General features: G+C 39.5%; 1 protein-coding gene across 3 annotated transcripts in view; it reads right to left on the bottom strand.

Moving 5' to 3' along the window:
- map3k7 (mitogen-activated protein kinase kinase kinase 7) overlaps window positions 1-13,651 on the bottom strand; it is a 29,735-nt gene extending 16,084 nt beyond the window's left edge. For 2 of the 3 annotated variants that reach the window (XM_051936629.1, XM_051936631.1), the window contains exons 1-11: window positions 13,426-13,651; window positions 12,730-12,849; window positions 12,518-12,628; window positions 11,246-11,311; window positions 11,101-11,146; window positions 9,486-9,624; window positions 5,260-5,388; window positions 4,289-4,413; window positions 3,729-3,859; window positions 3,145-3,223; window positions 1,716-1,846 (exon numbers count right to left, since the gene is read on the bottom strand). In XM_051936629.1, the coding sequence (XP_051792589.1) occupies window positions 1,716-1,846; window positions 3,145-3,223; window positions 3,729-3,859; window positions 4,289-4,413; window positions 5,260-5,388; window positions 9,486-9,624; window positions 11,101-11,146; window positions 11,246-11,311; window positions 12,518-12,628; window positions 12,730-12,822 (1,050 nt within the window). In that variant the 5' untranslated portion in view covers window positions 12,823-12,849; window positions 13,426-13,651. Of the gene's footprint in view, window positions 1-1,715; window positions 1,847-3,144; window positions 3,224-3,728; window positions 3,860-4,288; window positions 4,414-5,259; window positions 5,389-9,485; window positions 9,625-11,100; window positions 11,147-11,245; window positions 11,312-12,517; window positions 12,629-12,729; window positions 12,850-13,362 lie in introns of all 3 variants that reach the window. The other variant, XM_051936630.1, reaches the window with a different exon arrangement.
- Between the last annotated feature and the right edge of the window lie 8,197 nt (window positions 13,652-21,848).

The raw sequence follows: 21,848 nt of genomic DNA, 5'->3' as shown, positions 1-21,848 counted from the left end.
AAACCTGGCTGTGCTCCAATCTGAATGTGATCCTTTTGCTCCCTGGACCCATGTATTTAGGGTGAGTATACTCCATTAACTTGTGAAAGCCTTGCGGTTTTACAACATTCACATAGAGAGAGTGGCTGCAGTCTAGTGGCAGGTGGCTGTGTAGCATCTTAGAGGCTGTGATTAAATGGTGTTGTACATTAATAAATTATCAAGAATTTGTAAAGCCGGCTGCTATTTCTGGTGTGGATTAGTAAGGGTATCAACATTTAGTTTATTAATCATGCACATCCCGAGAGGAAGCAAGCCTTTTGGTAATTAAACTGTGAAACAAACATAGTCATTTAGACAAAGCATGGCAAATGCGGACCTATTCAAGACTGTAGGAAACAGGTTAACCCTTTAAGCTTCAGTCAATTCCAGCCGTTTTCAGTACAAAAAATCGCTAATATTCTATTTTTAAATAAAAAAAATTACGAAAAATACGGGGAATATTGGACGGGCATCACGAGGTGCATTTCCTTGAAAATGACCGATTCGGGGATTTTATACGACTTCAGGACATGTTTTGGACATGTTTTGGTTTTACTGGCTTGTGTCGTCTGGATGTAAAAGGTTGGATTATGGCCGTTTTTTGTGGAATCTTTTTTTTTGTGTGTAGTAATGAACCCGGAAATGTGAGTCGCGCTGTGTGCGTTGAAGCCGTGCATAGAGAACGGATGGATGAATATTCGTTTTTGTCGGACAAATGTTTTTCTCACCCGCTGTAGTAATCGCATCTGAAAGTGGTTTATACCGGCGGATTCATGAGAATCTAAGCTTTCCATCGGTGTATAGTGTTTGTATAATCGTGTTTGCAGCCGTCGGACATTCTTGAAATTCCTATGCAAATTAGTAGGTGTACCGCCGGCGGTACACCTACGACGCACTGAAGCGTAAAGGGTTAAAGGATACTGTTTTCCCAACATGTGCATTAGCCATTTCAAAACTGCTACTTTGTGCTGTGGTTGACCATTAATTGTCATTCAAATAATTTCTATTTATAGTTTGTCTTTCTCTGTTCATTCATGCCTCTTCTGATTTTAGATTAGCGGAACTGTTACATTTGACTGTCATCTTTTTGCTGTATATTCAACAAATCAGTTTTTCATTTGGCCAAAACCAACATATGTCCACAGCAGAACTGTGGGGTTTGGCTGAGCAACTGAAACTATGACATTAAGGTCAATAAGATGGTCATTTAAAATCAGCTGAATATTCAACATAAGGCATAGACAGTTTGTGACATTAATAGAATGGTAATATTCCACAACAGAAGAAGAGATGCAAATGGTCAAAAACAAGTAGAAATAGAAATATGACATTTCCATTAGTTTCATTCAACTTTTTAAGTTTCAAGTTTTTAATACAGAAGAATAGAAACAGCATTGCACAAAATGATCACTGTGAGGTCAAAGAATTTCAATCAGGTGATTATATAACGCTGACAGAAAAAACAGCCTGTAGCAATCTGTAATAACCTGGATACTAGTACTTATCATGTATACAGGGATTTACAGAACCAGTGCCCTGTGATCCATGTAAACCTCCTATCCCCAGTTTCATTAAAACCAGAATAAGACTCATAACAGAAATATTCATGTCCATGTACACACACTGCTGGGTACCTGTGGAGTAGAGCCAACAATGTGATTATGTGTGCAGCAGTTCTTTGAACAAGGCCTTACCTTTGGCTTGAAATGAGGTGCAAACTGAGGCGTAATCTTGATAGTGTCGTTGCTCCCTTGAGAATCACTGTGCTCCATGTTCGCATCACTTTTGTTGCTTGTGCTGGTGCCAGTGTAGTCCACATACGAACCTGTCATTTCCAAAGACAAAGGAAAGGAGTCAGGTTCATGCATTCTTAACTGGGGTGAATTTCTATTAAGTCTGATGTTAATTTTGTGGAAATTTGGTGGAAAATAACAGTAATTAGCTGTAGAAAAAGTACAAAATATGTAGACAAATTTGAAATGAACTGGAAAAGTCCCAACAGCCATAAATATTTTTCTAATTCGGTTCAAGTCCTTTGCCTTCATGAAGTGACAGCCTTTTGCTGTTATGTTTTTCTGTCTCCTGTACTGTAAAATCATTCAGTGGATTGAAATTCAGGGACGCACCTGAGCAAAAATGTCAAAAACAGCACAGCAAAAAATGAAAATGGCCTTTAAATGGAATGATGCCATTGTAAAATCCTTCAGTTGTATGGACAGGTGTATGTCCCATTAATGTGGCCATGTGGCTCTATGGGTCATGCAAAATTAAGCAAAATGTCAATTTTAAGGGATTCATGTCTGTGTTTGCTTTCAGCGAAATGTCAAAACAAAGTTTAAAAAGAATCACGTAGAAATTTCTTGACAAGCTGCAGGGAGCTCAGCCTACTCATCCAGATACACGCTATTTGGACAATGTTTTCTGTTACTCATTGCTTCCTCAAATCTGTGCAACAAAGGTGGAGAGTGCTAAGTGAGCAGGTATTACAGAGCAACAATGGCCACGTTAATGGGATTTACTCATTTTTGAAAAACGACACTCAACAAAAGAAGGCCCAACCTTTCTTAACATCGAGGCTCACTGTTCCCATTTGTTATCATTGTTTGTGACAAGCACAGCTGGTTTTCAGAGAGGCGAGGCCGTGATGTGACTAGCGGAGTGTATTTATCATCCAACACACCCTCCAGTTTATATTCTGCTTTGCGCTGCTACACCTACATGAACCAAAACAGCAGGTGAACTTGGCTCTGAGCGCTTTCTAAACGGCTCCATGTGTCGACACCCAGGGAGCTCCAGAGCTGCTGTGCTGCTCAGCTAACACGCCCCTCATGCTATGCGAACACGGTGTGAAACTACCAGGAAATCTGTGTTACTTGTTTTACTGAAGGCAGAGAAAATAACTGACATTTTTGTTCCAAACAGGATACAACTACTGGCTGGTAGAACAAAAAATAAAGATGAGTAAAAAGATTTTTCAATAAAATAGTTCTGCTGAGAAAAAAAAGGTAAGCAGCAGTTTTAAACATAATGAGAACCATTTCATTGTGGTGTGCTGATAACCAGACACTATATGTGTTCAGGAATACAAACGTATTGTTCAGAGTGTGATAATGAGTCCTGTACCTGTACTGGTAGCAGAGCTCTGTCCCTCGTCTGAATACTGGTACGGATATTGCAGTGGTTCATCAAATCCTGGAAAGTACTGCAAAAGAGAAATTAAAAACATTCCTACTGAGCTGTGGTTATTTTTTGAGGTACAAATGTAGGGGATGATATATTGAATTCAAACTTTTAATGTTCATTAATAACATACATTAATAATGGGTTAATGGCTCCCATATGACTATACACTGCAGGTAGCTTTAAAAATGTACTGATGGCATTCATTCTACTCTCTGTGATTTAGCCCTCTAGGGTTTTAGCCACATTCTTTACTGTTTGTTTTCACCAAAACTTGGCCTATTTGAATATGTGTGCTGTATGTCTGCTGTAATACCACATTTATACATTGGTAGTTAAAAAGTAATTTTGTCATTTTTGCATGGTATGTTAGGTAATTGACAAAAAAATTAGTTGAGAACTTCTCCAACGGCCAATAGGAACTGCAACAACTGGAGAAACCCTAGAGGGTCAGGTTTATTGTTTCATCCACTCCAGTTTAATAAAAGCCTTATACAGATGGTAAGCAGCATGAGACAACAGATCACCTTCATTAGATGAGTCATGATCTTCACTATCTCCTCCATGGAAGGCCTCTGAGAGGGGTCTTTAGACCAGCAGCGTGTCATCAGACTCTCAATAGGCTTGGGCAAATTCTTGATTAAAGGCGGTCTTGTGCCTTAATGAAAAAATGAAAATGAAGTCATTGCTCATGCACAGTCAAAGGAACAAATAACTTTTGGCATCACACAAGACAAGAAAAAGAAACACTGCAAATTCATTCCAAACCCCCTGCCTCCTGTTGCTCGAGTCAGTAATGACTCAGGCAGGCGGATTCAGTGGTGAAAAATATTAAACTTGTCCCCTGGTATTATTAGTGTCCCATTAGCATTCTCCTCCATCAATCTCTGCATTGGAATAAACTGCAGGGATTGCTGCACAGGTCAACATGTCTTTTAGCTGCTCTCCTCTGCCAGGCGCTTTACTTTGACAGTTTCCCAGCAGGCCTAGCTGAACAGACACGTCTCAGGACTCACAGTGGCTGACAGCTGGACGTGGACTTTGCATTCCCGCCCCCGAACACGCACAAACCCAGACTGTGACTCACCGTTGTGCACAGCCCACATAATGCGAAAAGCCGGTCCTCCAATTTCATCAAAGGGCTTCCTGCGAGTGATCACCTCCCAGAGAATGATCCCCCAGCTGAACACATCACACTTCTCGCTGTAATTGCTGCCTGCAAGTACAGAGGAAACCACAGCAACACTTAGGTCCTTTTCAAACAAGGAGGAAAAAAAGGCTCAGTTTGACATCACTGACTGACTGATAAAGGCAATTCTCTGTGGCACATTTGAGATGAGAGCGAAGGATGTGCCTGGGAAAGCACAGCAGCTTTTATCTCATTTCTGCTTTCAGAGGGGAGGAGAGTGAAAATAAGGGAGCAATTTTTACCAAGGAACAGCTCCTGTGTTGCTTAATTACTCAGCCCGTTATTGCAGAATTAAAGTGCACATCACACACCTATTTTAAAGTTGCTGTGCTGGGGCGTTCTGATAGCATTTCACACTGATGCAAATTAGTTGGGAAGAGTTCATCGAGAGGGCAAAGTGAGTTGTTTAATTGCACTGGAGTCTTGTAACTTGCCTCCAAAAACAAGATAATGACTAGGCATTAATTCATCTTTCCTCCTGACCCCCTCGCCAAGAACATATCTCATCATGTAGAGATACATTAGGCTCCTGGCTGAACGAGAACACAAATTTCTACACGGTAGTCTCCCGGGGGAAATAAAGCTGCTAGCATCACTCCATTTATCTTCTCACCATGCTTGGGCGACTACCATCAATAAAGCAGAAGAGTATGGTGGCTGATGATGAATCAAGAATTAATGCCTACATGCTGGGAGCGCTAAGCTGCAATTAAGGTGAAAGGTGGCAAAGCAAAGTTGGGTGCAAGAAAGAGTGTATATAAATGGGCAAACTCAGGACGTAGAGAAGTTTGCCGTGATAAGTTTGGCTCAAAATCAGCTGAAATGACAGTTATCCAAACCTCTTCAAATACCCAAAATGCCTCTCATACTTGCCTTCAAATACTTCTGGGGCCATCCATGCTGCACTTCCTTTGTTGTTGGTCATGTGGGTCTGAATGTCACATGCTGTTCCAAAGTCACATATCTTCAGCATGGTGCCTCCAGCCACTAGAAGTAGACTGCAACAAAAGAAGGCAAGGAATAAACCGTGTTAGAAGCCAAAAGTGCCTTGAACTTAATTATCAACATCAAATCTAAAGCAGAAAAAGGCACTGTTATAAGCTACAGGTACCATGTACATTCAACACTGAAATTTCTAAGCGTTTTAACCTGTGACCACTTTTGTCTTCTTCAGACAGCTTGAGATTAACCAACTAAAGATAAAATTACAACATATGGTCTAAAGCGATTACACATGAAACAAAATAAATTCCTATACAACAGAGGAGAGTTGACAATTGTCACAGTGTGTGACATTGTTATTCTTAGAAACAGCACAACAGTTCTCTAGGAAACAGACCAGCTGGTCATTCCCAGAGAATACTGCCAGGAGCTTTCTTTCCACCACACCAGGGTAAACAACATCTGAGATCAAAACATCCTTCAAAATGCTTTGTCAGGGTCAGGCGGATTAAAAAAAAAAAAGCACTACATGTTGCTTCAGGTACTTTTGAGATAATACAACCCAGACGACAAAACTCTTCACAGCAATCTCTAACCCTGTCAGGAAGGATTTTATACCACTGGGATTGTAACAACAATATTTTTTCCTCTTTTATACTGGCATAGAAAAAAAACATTGTGAAATTCCTCCCAAATATATACATAATTTTGTACTTGCATGTATTTTATTAGTCAGTGTAGTACATTAAGAGTTGCTATTTTTTGCCAACACTGCACTGAAGTTTTGAGCTAAATTAAATTTATGAAGCAAATGTGTTGGTCTAAATTTTAAAGCTTTGAAACTCAAAGCAATATTTGTCAACATTAAGCACAGAAAAATGGAAAAGCATCTACAGTACACTTACAATTACAAGCTCGCCAGCAGTGACTGCATCCTATAAAAATGTTGATATTTTAAAATGTTACTGTGTCTGACTTACTAAACCCCTTCATGAAATCTATTTATACACACTGACGAGCCAAAACATTTTGACCACCCCTTTCTAATATGCTTTGGGTCCTCTGTGTGCCATTAAAACTGCTTTAACTCAGTGGGTCTGGACTCTACAAGACTTCTGAAGATGTCCTGCGGTATCTGGCACCGAGATGTTATGAACAGATCCTTTAAGTCCTGGAGATTTCTTTAAAGAGCCGCTGCAGGTCAGAATTTTTCCAGCACATCCCCCCCAACACCCTGTGGTCACATCATGGTCTCCACTATCAGCAGGCACTCATTGCTGACGCCCGTAAGCACCCTACAAGCTGATCCTGTCATCTAACCGACATGATATGGCTCTTGTAAAAGAGGTCCAGGTCTTTACACCTGCCCATTACTCTCATGTTCAACATGCTGACAAGATCCAACAGGTGATTCATGTGTTGTTATGCTTCAGCTCCTCTGTGTATTGCAATCTTTATTCTAAAGTTCTGTTAGATTTTGTGACGACGCAATAGAAGCTGTAATATTTAGGTTTGTGAAAGAAATTGAGACAGTGAAAGAAACACTACAGGAACTGGAGAGCTAAAACACAGGCACAGCAGTTGCTCAAAGCACTGCACACATGTAATTAACCCTTTAAAATGTCTCAGAGCTTCTTGTCTTGTTTTCTTGTCTTGAGAAGTGCCTTAAAATACATTTTTTAAGACTATTTTGATTATCAGTCATCTACACACGTGGACAAAATTGTTGGTACCCCTCAGTTAAAGAAGGAAAAACCCACAATTCTCACTGAAATCACTTGAAACTCACAAAAGTAACAATAAATAAAAATTTATTGAAAATTAAATAATCAAAAACAGCCATTACTTTTGAATTGTTGATTAACATAATTATTTAAAAAAAAAAAACTAATGAAACAGGCCTGGACAAAAATGATGGTACCTCTATAAAAGATTGAAAACTATTTGACCAGAGTGACATGATTAACTCAGGTGTGTCATTTAATTGACATCACAGGTGTTTCCAAACTCATAATCAGTCAGTCTGCCTATTTAAAGGGAGACAAGTAGTCACCCTGCTGTTTGGTGAAAAGGTGTGTACCACACTGAACATGGACAACAGAAAGCCAAGGAGAGAATTGTCCCAGGACATCTGAAAAAAAATTATAGACAAACATCTTAAAGGTAAAGGCTATAAGAGCATCTCTAAACAGCTTGAAGTTCCTGTGACAACAGTGGCTCATATTATTCAGAAGTTCAAGACCCACGGGACAGTAGCCAACCTCCCTGGACGTGGCCGCAAGAGGAAAATTGATGACAAATTGAAGAGACGGATCGTTGGAATTGTATCCAAAGAGCCCAGAGCAACCTCCAAAGAAATTAAAGGTGAACTCCAAGGCCAAGGTACATCAGTGTCAGATCGCACCATTCGTCGTTGTTTGAGCCAAAGTGGACTTCATGGGAGACGACCAAGGAGGACACCACTGCTGAAAAAAACTCATAAAAAAGCCAGACTGGAATTTGCAAAAATGCATGTTGACAAGCCACAAAGCTTCTGGGAGAATGTCCTTTGGACAGATGAGACCAAACTGGAGCTTTTTGGTAAGGCACATCAACTCTATGTTCATAGACTCAAAAACCAAGCATACGAAGAAAAGAACACTGTCCCTACGGTGAAACATGGAGGAGGCTCAGTAATGTTTTGGGGCTGCTTTGCTGCATCTGGCACAGGGTGTCTTGAAAGTGTGCAAGGTACGATGAAATCTGAAGACTATCAAGGCATTCTGGAGAGAAATGTGCTGCCTAGTGTCAGAAAGCTTGGTCTCAGTCGCAGGTCATGGGTCTTCCAACAGGACAACCATCCAAAACACACAGCCAAAAACACCCAAGAATGGCTGAGAGAAAAGCGTTGGACTATTCTAAAGTGGCCTTCTATGAGCCCAGATCCGAATCCCATTGAACATATGTGGAAGGAGCTGAAACATGCCATTTGGAGAAGACACCCATCAAACCTGAGACAACTGGAGCTGTTTGCTCATGAGGAGTGGGCCAAAATACCTGTTGACAGCTGCAGAACGCTCATTGACAAATACAGAAATCCTTTAATTGCAGTGATTGCCTCAAAAGGTTGTGCAACAAAATATTAAGTTATGGGTACCATCATTTTTGTCCAGCCCTATTTCATTAGTTTGTTTTTTTAAATAATTATGTTAATCAACAATTCAAAAGTAATGGCTGATTTTGATTATTTAATTTTCAATAAATTTTTATTTATTGTTACTTTTGTGAGTTTCAAGTGATTTCAGTGAGAATTGTGGGTTTTTCCTTCTTTAACTGAGGGGTACCAACAATTTTGTCCACGTGTGTACAATCCTACTCTGACACCTCTGCACACCTAAGAATTCCAGCTGCAATAACTGCATGTAAAGATCTTAACCCTTTAAGCTTCAGTGTACCGCCGGCGGTACACCTACTAATTTGCATAGGAATTTCAAGAATGTCCGACGGGTGCAAACGCGATTATACAAACACTATACACCGATGGAAAGCTTAGATTCTCATGAATCCGCCGGTATAAACCACTTTCAGATGCGATTACCACAGCGGGTGAGAAAAACACATTTGTCCGACAAAAACAAATATTCATCCATCCGTTCTCTATACACGGCTTCAACGCACACAGCGCGACTCACATTTCCGGGTTTATTATTACACACAAAAAAAAAGATTCCACAAAAAACGGCCATAATCCAACCTTTTACATCAGATGACACAAGCCAGTAAACTATTTTGTCCAAAACATGTCCTGAAGTCGGTATAAAATCCCCGAATCGGTCGTTTTCAAGGAAATGCACCTCCCGATGCACGTCCAATATTCCCCGTATTTTTCGTAATTTTTTTTTTATTTAAAAATAGAATATTAGCGATTTTTTGTACTGAAAACGGCTGGAATTGACTGAAGCTTAAAGGGTTAAGTGAAAACACATAAAAGAAACATTTTATTTTGACCAAGCAGCTTGTGATGCCGTGTAGAGAATCCTGCACACTTTTGCCTCCTAACATCAGATAGTGTGACCAGTATAAAAGTGCAGTACATAAATCAAAGTAGTTTAAGACGGTAAGGCACTTAAAATGAAACGGGAGACAGGAGTGTGTGAGGTGAGGAGGAGCATACTTGGGTGGCTTGAGGTCCCTGTGAATGAGAGCCTTTGGTTTCATGCCATGGAGATAGGCCACGCCCTGGGAACACTGTAAACACCAGCTCATGGCATGGGAAGCAGTGTAATAGGGGAGGGGTTCAGCACCATGCAGCACTGTGGACAAGAGAACACAGTCACAAACCACACCACCACAGACAACAGACCTTCACAGGAACCAAGCAGAAAGCTGGGCCTTGTAGAGGAACACGGCACTGTCATACAAACAGCAACACCCACACACACAAGCCTTATACATGGGGATAACTATCTTCCTGCTGTAGCTTCTGTAACAAGTGATTTTCGGTAAAGAAAACTGAGAACAAATAAGTCATAAACTGAATGACATCAAAGATATGGCACTAAACTCTAGCTCCCAATAGCAACTTTGATGGAGATTCAGTAACGAGAGAGAAGAAGTAAGGGTAAAGGACAGCAGAGCCCCGTATTTTTGGAATCCACATTCTGTTAATAAACAAAACTGTTCCAATCCACTTGTAAAAAAAAGTTGTTTCAATCCCTGATATGTTGGGAAGACAGATACAAGTCTTAATCAAAGTAGAGACAATCTTTAAAGTGATACCTTAAATACCTGCAATGATTTCTTTCATAACTGAAAAGCCTGTAGTTGCATGCACAGATAATAACATTTAAGTGATTAAAATTCCAATTCATTACAATTTGGTTTCACTGTTTGTAATCTGAAACAATCAATTTTTCTCCAAAGTACTTGCTACGATCATAGCAACATTGCTACGCAAATATGTCTGATAATCAGACAGATTGTAACAAGTAAACATGTTTTCAGAATTCTCAAAATAGTTGTATTTGGGAGGTCACAATCCTAGAAGTTGAAAATAATCCCTTGTAGTAGAAGAAAAACTGTGTGCATGCAAGGTATCAGAGACAGCTCAAAACTGATGCAGGATGAGGATTTTTTAAAGATTTGTCTTCCCTGAGGTTTGTTTAAAACCCACAGAATGTGTGACTGCTTTTTAACTATTCTCAAAGCTCGACAACTGCCTCCAGAAATGCAATCTTAAACTCTTAAATTAAAAAACGGTCTAAACTTTGAGAACAAGATTCAAATTGCAATTCACAGGATTATCTTTCAACTAGAAGCTGTAATACACCAACTCTAACTGACAAAAAATTGTGAGTAAAAAATGTGATTATATAGTGGTAAATGTGGTCTGCTTTAGTGGTCCATATCCATTTAGAGAGCAATCTTTTACTAATAAAACCAACCAATCTCCTACTTATTCAGAATATTAATGTCCCGGTCTAAAGGTGCTGTATCTGTGATGCTGATTTTTGCAAAAAAGATATTAGTGTTCCTGCTGTATATTACACCTCACTACTTCAGGTCCATTTCAATACTTATTGGGGAGACAAACAAGGCTGTACTGCATGTCACTGTGCAGAGACTAGTTTGTAAAGGAATCAGACAAGTGGCAGAACATGCAAACAGTGGGAGGGTCAACTCAACAGGGCTGCTTCTCATGTCTGTGCAAGGCTGTGCTCATTTCACCAATAGAAAAGTGGAACAAATGCCGTCATCAGTGATACAACAGAACTGTTTTGTAGACTCACCATTGTACAGTGATCCGCCTTCAGCATATTCCATCACAAGGCAGACCTGAGTGGGAAAGAAAACAATCAAAAACACTGAGAATCAACCAGAGACATCACAAAGATTATATGAGTCTAACATGTACTGACATTGTAGTTAACTTACGGGACTATTGCAAGAGCCGTACAACTTCACAATATTGGGGTGATTCACACGTGAAAGCTGTCGCAGCTGGAGGCAAAGAGGAAATATTACAGGCAATGTCATCTGCATGCATGCTGTTTGGAGGGGTGTACTACAAAGCAAAGTTGACATAGCCAAGTTTCCTCAGTGTTACCTGGTTGACAAAACCTACAATCCCAATAAGAGACAACGGCAATAGGTGTCAATGGCGGTTATCATTTATTTTTATTAACCCCAGTTTTCTTCATCAGGCTGCGTGTGCCATCCCGTTGAGAGGGTCATTTGATACATAATTTGATTAATCTTCGCACAAAGTGGACCGACTGTGACACCTACTTATATCAAGAGGAACAGGCTGTTTTAATGGAGATGTACGTAGAATTTAAAAATGCATTACAGCGAAAAGCACTGCAAATAATGCAAGAGAAGAATGCTTGTAGATATTTGGTAATTGTGTAAGTTGATATATTTATTTTATCACTCAGTGTGCTCTCAATGCAACTGCATATTTCTACTGTGACAACTGCACATTAGAGGGCTTTATACATTCAGACATAATGCTCAACAAGTGCTTACAGGTCCAACCCTGACCCATAATAAAGGATACGTGGAAGGCACTTTCATTTTTGGCCAAATGAAAGCTTCAAAGCTATGAAACTGATGTTATTGATTGAATATGTTACTGTGATAAATATCAATGGTCGCACAATGTCAAGAGTTTAAAATATATTTGGCAGCAAATCAGGACCAAGCATAGAAACATCAACTAAATGCATGTAGGTTCCCAAGGTAATGTTGTGCATCCATTTACTATAACGGCACAGCGTTGCTCAGTGGCAATAGTAACATACCACTCAAGAAGTTAGTAGATATACCGTATTCCTTCAATTGAGAATCAAAATCATTCAGAGAGAATATGGCTAGGAAAAGAATTTGTATAAAGATAGCACTTCTTACAGTTGATTTAAATCTGGAACACAATCAGGAAAAACAAGAACCACCTTTGTGATTGTGAAAACTCAAGCTGTAGGATCGGCATCCCTTGCTTAACCCATAAATCTTGCTTCATAGTACAACCCTCAGCACCTTGAGTATGCAAATATTTATCACCAATTCTGTCATTACATGTACTCTGATCTACCGTTGCTGTTGACATTGATATTAAAGTCAACATTTACATCTCTGACAATAAACTTTGACTGAGTGTGTCAACTAAACATGTTGTAGCAGTGAGGAAAAACTCAATAACAATACCTCAACAATAAAGGCTTTCCTCTCTGATTCGCTCTCAATGGTCTTGATTGCAACATCGTTTCCTTTCCATTTGGCTTTGCAAACAACCCCAAAAGCTCCTCTCCCCACCACCTGAAAATGGACAGTGAAGAAGCAAGTTACCACCAACTAAATACAAGTTTCATGTACATATAGCCTTAACCAGAGAGACCACAAAAACAAACAAAACCTACCTCTTCAACTTCAATATCCTCATAGTTAATTTCTTCAAATGGATACCCAGGTGGTGTTTCAAGCATGTCGGCGGATGGTAACGTTAGAGACATTACTAGCTAACGTCAGCTAGTAACTTACTGGAGGGAAAAAAGGCAAATTAAAGAAAGACTGTCAGTGGTAGCGTATAATTACAGCTAAATTCAGCACAGGGATGCGCAGACATGCAACAAGACATCTGTCATTATGGCACAATTGTGTAACTAGCATGTCATTACTAAAGGATTTGTTAAATTAGCATAATAAATACGTTATCCATGTAAAAACAGCAACAGCCACACAGTCTTAGTCTCACATTCTGTAACGAGTTGTCAAACAAGGTAAATGGCAAAACATTAGCCTCCTGTCAGCTACTACCACAGACTACTATGATGCAGTCAACCAGCTGGCTAACCGCTTAGCTTAACTAGCAATGCTAACTGTAGCTAACCTGAAAAACTACCGCAGAAAGTCATGAGTGCTCAAAGTTAGCTTTTAGCACGCCTAAAGCTAAGTTGCAGGCATTAACCGTCAGTGTAGACCACAATTTAATGTTTCAACACCACAACAATAAATAAAAACAAGGCCTGTGGTGTATTAGCTAGCCAGCTTACGTTAGCTGGCTGGCCTGCTTGCTAGCGCTAGCTACCGGGACTTTTTAGCTTCAACAATCCAACCGTTCGCAGTTGAGTCGTCACCAACGCCGGCTCTGTTGACATGAGGAGATTTTCTACTATTCATGTACGGAAAACCGAGGAGTAACGTCCATTTTAAGAAACAGTCTTTCTCTATCCACTTGACAGCTAGACATAACTTTTTTCACAACTCGTCTAGCTGGCTTGCTATGAGTGTTTTTTTATTCTTCGCAGTAGCAGCTCCATCAGGAAGTGTGTGCGCACTGCAATTCTGTCCCCTGAAAAAGGAGCTCACAATCCAACACATTAATAATAATATCATTTGAAAGGTAAACATGTATATTTTGACTTAGCTTGTGTAATTATATTTTATTGACGTCAGTGCAACTTTAACTCAGTTTTACTGGGGCTCAATTCACATAAGAGGGGATCCAACTTCGAAAGCACCCAAACAAGCTCTTTTCCTAAAATAATTTATGAATGAATTACAAATTCATCTGTTTTGTTTTCTTTCACCATTTTGAATTGAACTTAATTTTCTGTAACTGTGTATGCCGAAAAACACATTCACTCTAGCACTCGGACGCTATCACTATAGTGTAAATATTCACTGTTCAAATTACCCCAAAACTTTTCCCCAGAGCTTTCATCTGCATCTGACAGGCTTCATAAGTTTGCTGAGAGAAGACTTTGGTAAACCTCAGCTCATCTAAGCAAACAACATCCACTCACCTCCTGTGAAATGGGGTGAAAAATCCTAAAAAGACTAAAAAATGATCTTTAACTTCGGAATAATGCCATCAAACCTATTTTGAGTATTTCCATTGTATGTTTTTTTTTTAAACATTTCAGCTAAATTACATTTCAGTAATAGTTGCCGCTGCTGGTATTTTCATGCAAATCCTGGGATCAGAATATGAAATATAATGCTTTGTCTTAAACTAAACTTCACTTCACTGTAATTCGGTTCATTTAAATAGCATTGATTCACAACAAAACTCATCTCAGAGGACTGCACATGGTAAGATCCAAGCGGTCAGTATTATATTATAGAGAATAGTGTAGCAAATCCAACAACTGGGAAGAAAAAAACTCATTTTCAACAGAAGGAAACCTGTGGCAGAACCAGGCTCAGGAAGGCGGGCAGTCTGCCTCTACTGGCTAGGGTGAGGTTGAACGGGAGAAAGAAAAGAATAGCCAAAATAAAGAGACAAACAACACACAAGAGAGCGATAAACACTCAGGAGATTTGAGAGGCCATTAACTGCAGATCAGAAATGTGTAGCTTCAGAGCCAGAGATACCTGCAGAGAAGACAAAACACAAACTACGGGGGAGAGAAGGCACAAAGTTAATGGTGTGCAATAATTGAATATAAATGCATGGGAGGTAGGTCAAATTAATTCCATCTCACAAACCTTGATCATATATTATAAATAATGACATACACTGACAGGGGACTTTATATGTCCTGTTGACTGCTTTTACTTTGGATTATTTCAGTACATTTCCCATCATGATTCTGTATAGAAATTTTCAGAGCAAGACCATCACTAAAAGATCTAAGGACTTCTTTGTCAATGTTGGGTTGGGATTTGACATTCAGCTTTGTGTTAAATACAACTTGTTGATTTGAAGTGCCTTTTCCAGTTTTTCCCCACTGACCTCTGAGTTCACAAGCACTTCTGCTGACCTTTGATGGAACAATTTAGCCTCGCAAGCAAGCCATTCCTTGATCAGGCAAGTAACACTTACATAATGTCAAAATTACATTTGTGAGGAGGGATGTTATATAAACACAGCACTTGATGAATGCTAATTACATGCTCCACACACAGGGAGTAATAAACCAAGTTCCCAATGGAGGCTTTCCAAACCACTAGGCAAGCACAACTCATACTAATGAGCATGAACTAATTTGTTGTGATATTGAACAGAGGGTTGTTAATAGCAGGAGCCATCCCTCTCCCCTGAAATAATTATTCTAATCGCTCATTTCAAAGGTGATTAAAATGCTTTCACCTGGCAGTTTTTCTGGGACTACCTGCACCGGCATATGGCCTGGGACATACGGTCAACAGGAAGTTGCCTGTTTGTTTACTCATTCAGCTGCCTGAATTCTTCTGAAGACCTGATGAGCCTCTCTCTCTCTGGACAGGTGAATTTTGCTGCTAGTAAAGGAGGTGTCCTTGCTGCCCTGAGGCGTCATCAAGCCCGGTGGTGACGGCTGTGATGAAGGTGGGTAATCTCTTCTAATACCAAACTGACATGTACCAGCTGGGGATGGAATTTAATGCCATCTTTGAAAGAACACAGTACAGTTGTCATCAGGGCTTCATGAGGCACTCAGGAGGTCATATATGAATGTACAAGGATTACAGTCAGAAGCACATTCTCTAAGCTTCCTTGCTTAGTAAAAGTGCTTTGAAAGCAAATATTAACAAAACCCATAAGTTTTAGTTTGGTTTCTGCACACCATAGAACTCTGTAGTAACAGCATGGTGCATTCTGATGGAAGAGAATGTTCTGGTACTTTTGCATCTCAGTTTTGCTTTTGATAGCGTGAATCACTCTAACCAAGGCAACCAATACAGGATTGTTTCGGTCAATATCTGACATATAGACCATTGATCTGAATCTGATGATTAATCTATCTTCCTGACACGACATTGTGAAAAGCAATCTTACCATCATCGATAGGGGACACGTGCAAAGAATCCTACAAGTGGGGATAACAGTGCACAGTTTCACTCTGTCCACAAAGACATTACAAGTGTTGGGGTCTGATGTACACATAGCAAGAAGGATATAGTTGTACGAAAAAGCACCATCTTCACGCACCTGACCAGTCGCAGTGAGAACTAGGTGTTCATTTTTGCTTCGTGAAGTGGATGTGAGGTGGGCGACAGGTGCAGAGTTACAGAAATTGTAACAGAGATGGTGTTTGACCTTCAAACAAGCACTTTGGTAAGAGTACAGACTAGAGAGACTTTAAAGCACACAGGGAGGGTATCTCTGGAGAAAGTTGCAGAAGTTGTAACAAGATGGTGTTTGACCTTCCAACAAACACTTTGGTTGGAGTGTACGGGTGCTTTGGATGGATGTCTCTGGGGCAGCATTAACATGACTGCTTCTCTTTCACCTCTTTGACAGCAGGCCTTCAGTCATAGTTGATAACTATGCCTGCTAATCTGTAAGTCAGTCTTATGTGTGCCAAACGGTCCTGTCCTCGATCCTAATTCTGTCTCCCCCTTTACAGATAATAAGCTGTTTCAAAGGTATCTCTAAACCCTGCTCTGCTGATGATGTTAGATTATCCTTGAAAACTGTTGCCATATTTGTAAGTTAAAAATGGTGTATGTGGGATAATTTTGTACAGAAGTAATTTTAGGTTTTGGCCCCAGGCAGCCTTGTCCTCAAGACAAAAGAAGGTCTTTGTTCTTTATCATCTTCTGTTAAATGTTCCCTTCAAAGTCTAGGTGTTACTTGTGAGGAGGGATTGACTGCTGAACAGCATGGGAGTTTTTGATTTGATTGTTTTCTCCATTTGAAGAACATTGCTAATCTATTCTCTTTGTGTCTCAATTTGAGATGCAACATGCAGCATGAAAGCTCATCTCATGCTTTTATTTCATCCCATCTGAACCACGTCTTCATCTGTCATTAGCATAGATCCATTTTCCTGGATATATGCAATTCCTGGAATGCTTTCAAGTGTTCCAAGGATCACAGGGGTTCCTACAAAACATCTGACCAAGTCTCTAGTGACACCAGTGTTTTCTTTCCCTGGAAATTCAGAATCAAATTTCAGATGACTGTGACCAAATGGAGAATTCACATTTCTACATTAGAGAATCACTGCAGTCCTGCACCAGCAGCAGGTTTCTGAGGTCATCTGATGAGCTGATTTGCAGGTTTTTTTTAATCACTACAGATTCTGGACGTCAGATGTATGGACACCTTTGAAAAGCAGCTCACATTTTCATTTAAATTTACAGTTTTGTATTTATTGACTTGTCTTTACTGTGAAGCACTATCGGATGTTTGCTCAATAAACTATTGTCTCATGCAAAGTAGGCATCAGTGCGTTATGTGTCTTCATGACCACAGGGTGCTGCTGTTGTACTTCCAACAGCGTCCCCCTTCTTCTGATGAGCCTGATAGTGATCAGTCACAGTTCCCTGTTTTTACACTTATATAAGGCCAGTGTATTTCATCTGTTTGTGAGCCAGTATATACAGGAATTCCTCTCAATTAGAATGCATTCATTTATATTCTTATGTCAGCATCAGCACTCTCCTACACGGGAAATAATCTGTTTCCTCTGCTAAGTCATATGATTGATTACGGTTCACTCGTGCAGCTGATGAACATTTGTCTTGTGTTTATAGCTTTTAAGTGCCACAAGCGCTGCAGGTTGGCATTATGAATATCTCTGTCCCTGATAAGACTTACATTGTTTAATTAGAGTGGAAGGAAAAAAAGACTGCTGTTTGCAAATATACACCCAAATCATTTTCTATAAGTGGAGCAACTCCCACCGCTGCTCCCGCCCCACCCCAACAAGTAAACAGCATAGACACTGGGGACTGTTGCAAAGTCATTCTGCAAAATCATTTTAACTTTATCTAAATGCTTCGCTCACTTGCGGTGAATTCATTTGACAGATGAAATACATCACCTGAAAAATAATCCCATAGGCTAATTAGTATTAGTCTGAGCAACTGTTTCTGCAGCGTGCACACAGCTGAATACCCAATAGAGTCGCCGAGAGAATCAAAGAGCTACACCTGAAAGAGTGGCTTAAATCCAATAGAAGTCTCTTTAAAGACTGTAGCAATGGGGCTATTACAGCCAAGGTATGTTCAAAGCCCAGGTAGAAATGAATGCATTATTTGCCTTCTCTCTGTTCTCACTTGAAGAGCTGATTTGAATCAGATTTCCACCCCCTTCCACCCCCTCCCGTCCTGTTCACAGGTGACAAAGCAACTCCAGCCCGGCGCAGTTGGAGGTAGCTGTACCACCACGGAGAACCAGCTGAGAGTGACCTTTCTGCATTGTTCCACCAATGCATCAGACTTGATAAGTGGCCCAGAGAGGGCGAGCACAGGGGGCAACGCTGCCTTTATGCGCAGCCTTCCCCCTCCTTTCCTTGCCAGAAAGCCCGTGTGATGAGCCCATTATTGTCTCTCACGTGGGATAATGTACCCGGTCAGGCTGATATGAGGGGAGTGGATGACCTTTTCATTCTGAACATTAATGCTACCTTTTAGGTGAGTTTTAGGGCATGAGTTGGTGCACAGGACAAGACACCTGCCACCTGCCTGGTGGAATATCCTGTGGCAGGCTGCGTGTTTAATATTTTTTCGTCATGTTTAATGAGGTAAAAATATTGCACTCGGATGCCCTCCACTTTTATTACTTTCTACTGCGGAATTTACCTTTATTAAAAAAAAGGCTAAATGTCTTGAGGCAAATTAGGCTCATTTTTGATGTCACTGGTGTTCGAGTAATATTTCACTTTTTTAGAAAAAATGCTTTACGGCACTGGAGCACGTTAGGGCAGGCTGAGGCTGGCTTTTTTTTGCCCTTTTTTTGCCCTCAGAGATTATGGTGTCATTTCAGGTTTTTTGAAGCATGAGTATCATACTTTAGAATGAGGCTTATAATATGTCACACACCTATAGATGCCAAGAATGACAATACTATGACACTGAAAAGGGTGATTTGTTGTTAAATGAATTGCTTCAGTTGGTATCACACGCCTGAATAAAGTTTATCAGAATTAAATCAACAACTAATATTGATGACACAGTTCAAAGTTAGATGTACTTAAATCATTTGATTCGTCAACTTGAAGTTTCAGATTTTCTGAGTTACATGTAAAATGTAAAAAAATGACATTGCTGTTAGACTTTATTTTTCTTTAATCTGTAATCTATCCAAAGATATCTATCTATCTATCTATCTATCTATCTATCTATCTATCTATCTATCTATCTATCTATCTATCTATCTATCTATCTATCTATCTAAAGGAACATGATTTGCAGGTCAATTGAGACTCAGAGGAGTGCCTGCTTTTTCATAAGTACAGACATTTTTTGGGAAACGATGGCCATGTGGATGTTTTTTTTAACACACACAAAAGGAAAATAATCTTATTAGCATTTTCAAGGTCTTAACCTCAGACCTCACTCCAAACATGGAAGACAAAAAGCGAAAATTACTAAAACCAACATTAGAACGTGACAGAAACATTGTATCAAGGTGAATCCTGTTTTTATGCAAGACCTTCAACCCAGCTGCTGCAATTAGTTTGAAGGCAAGTGATGTCTCGAACGATGATGCAGATCTGACGTTTCAGTTTGCAGCGAATCTGCTGCTTTGCTTGATTGACAAGCTTCTGCAAGTGTCTTGGGTTTTTCATTGTGGCAACATCACTGTAAGCTTGGTTCATTTTTTAAGGCACCCAACAGCCTTAGTTTTTCTGCATTTTGTCTGACTGTGCTATATCCAACACGCTTTAACCCATTACTTCTTAGATTGTTAGGTGTCATGATGGTTTGTTCAGAAAAGCATGCTGACTTTCAACTTTTTATGCTATTGAAAAAGACAATTGCCTAATTTTTTGATAGGGCAGTGGGGCATATTTTCAGTGCCTATTAACAATGAATTTTGAATTCGGACAGATGATATGATAATTACAACTATTTTAAACAATATTGAAATTGTGTTTTTATGCCTTGTATTTATTGATTGTAGCCAGAACACCTCACTTGCTGAACAACTGCTTATCAATATGCACTGCAGTTAATGAATGTCATAAAAAAGAGTAAAATAAATCATTTTAGTGTAATTTTTTGCCAAAGTTGAAATCAAGTGATTTCATCAAATGTGTTGGTTTCTGTTACCTGAGTGTCCTATGTGCAGGTTTCTATGAGCAGAGCAAACAATTTAATTATCAATACTGCGGCTGATCATGTTCATTTAATTATAGGAGGCCAAAGCCATGATTGCAATTAATATTTGATTAATTTTGCAGCCTTGGTTCGAATGGCAATTCAAAATAATAAACCTACAGCCCAATTATCCAAGTTATCTCTAAATTAAAATCAAACACAACCCCACCAATCATATTCACAGAATATAATATTTGTGTGTGTGTGTGTTGTTTTTTTTCTGAACTTCAAAGTAAAGGCAATATTTTATATAAAAACATCTTGGCTTTGTGAATAACACATACACGTATAAAGAAATAGATTCACCATTATTATTCAATTATTTATTATGGGATCGACATGCAAAAAATGCTGCTTATCTGCTTTTTTTTGTGAACTTTGCAGATCATAATGTTCCTGAATCCTAAGTGATACACAGAAGATTCACCAGGCCCTTCACAAAACAATAGCCCTGCAAAATCTCTACTGTGAAATGATCAAAACTAACTACTAACTTTGGTGCAAAATCGTGTGTTCATGTAAGATGCTGTGACTCATAATGAAAGGCTGATTGCTGAAACTGGAACAATGGAAAACGTGGGATGTCAAAGGTGTCGCTTTTAATGTCAAACCCACAGAACATGAGCAACTCTGAAGTTCTCTTCAGCTCTGCAGGAAGCTTTATATCATCTTTCAACTCATTCTTTTGGTTTTACAGTTTGCAACTTTACTGCGTCAGTTCAGTTTCACCACCGTCAATGGACAGTTTCCAGCAGCAGCAGGCATCAACTTTTTATTTGAAAGTCTCTGGTATTTCTAAACCCACTGTCTGCTACATACCTGTTTTAAATGAAACTAAGTATCGGTACCCACTCACTGTTAAACATAGCGAAGCGTATAGAAGCTTAAGAGACAGATATGTTTTATAGAAGATGGTGGAGAACAAAAACAGAGCTAAAAAGACATTCAAAGGAGAACACAGCTCCAAATGCTAATGCTGCTAAAGTTGTATTTAAAGTTTGTGGTGCTGCCCCCAGGTGGTAAAAATCATGAATAATAGTTATTTAAACATTCTCTTTCAGTTAAATTGACTTCACTAGATAAAAACTTAGGTCTGTTTACCACTGTTCCCAGGGTCAAACATTGCTGTATAGAATACATCCTATTGATATAACCAACAGACCACATAGCATGTCTAATATTGGTCAGACTTAGTATTTAGATTTATATGGAATGTCTGAAGCGGAATGAAAATATGTGACCCCTGTGAGCACAACCACTGTCAGCCACTTCTTCCTTGCAAGGCTTTGTTTGTTTGTTTCTTCTCTTATATGTTTTTTTGCATTTAGCTGAGTGCACCAGTGTATGTTTTCCAGGGGAATCAATCATATTTAAACAAATTGCAAAACTGTTGGATAGTATCAGGAGTTGTAGATTAGTTCTCCAAAGAGCTCCCACGGGATCCATCTCGGTAAACACTACATTTCATCCGGAGCCACCAGCTTGACAGGCCTGTCTGCGGATT

Source organism: Acanthochromis polyacanthus, chromosome 16, assembly GCF_021347895.1.
Source record: "Acanthochromis polyacanthus isolate Apoly-LR-REF ecotype Palm Island chromosome 16, KAUST_Apoly_ChrSc, whole genome shotgun sequence".
Classification (NCBI taxonomy): domain Eukaryota; kingdom Metazoa; phylum Chordata; class Actinopteri; family Pomacentridae; genus Acanthochromis; species Acanthochromis polyacanthus.
This window is presented reverse-complemented; position numbering and strand designations above follow the sequence as displayed.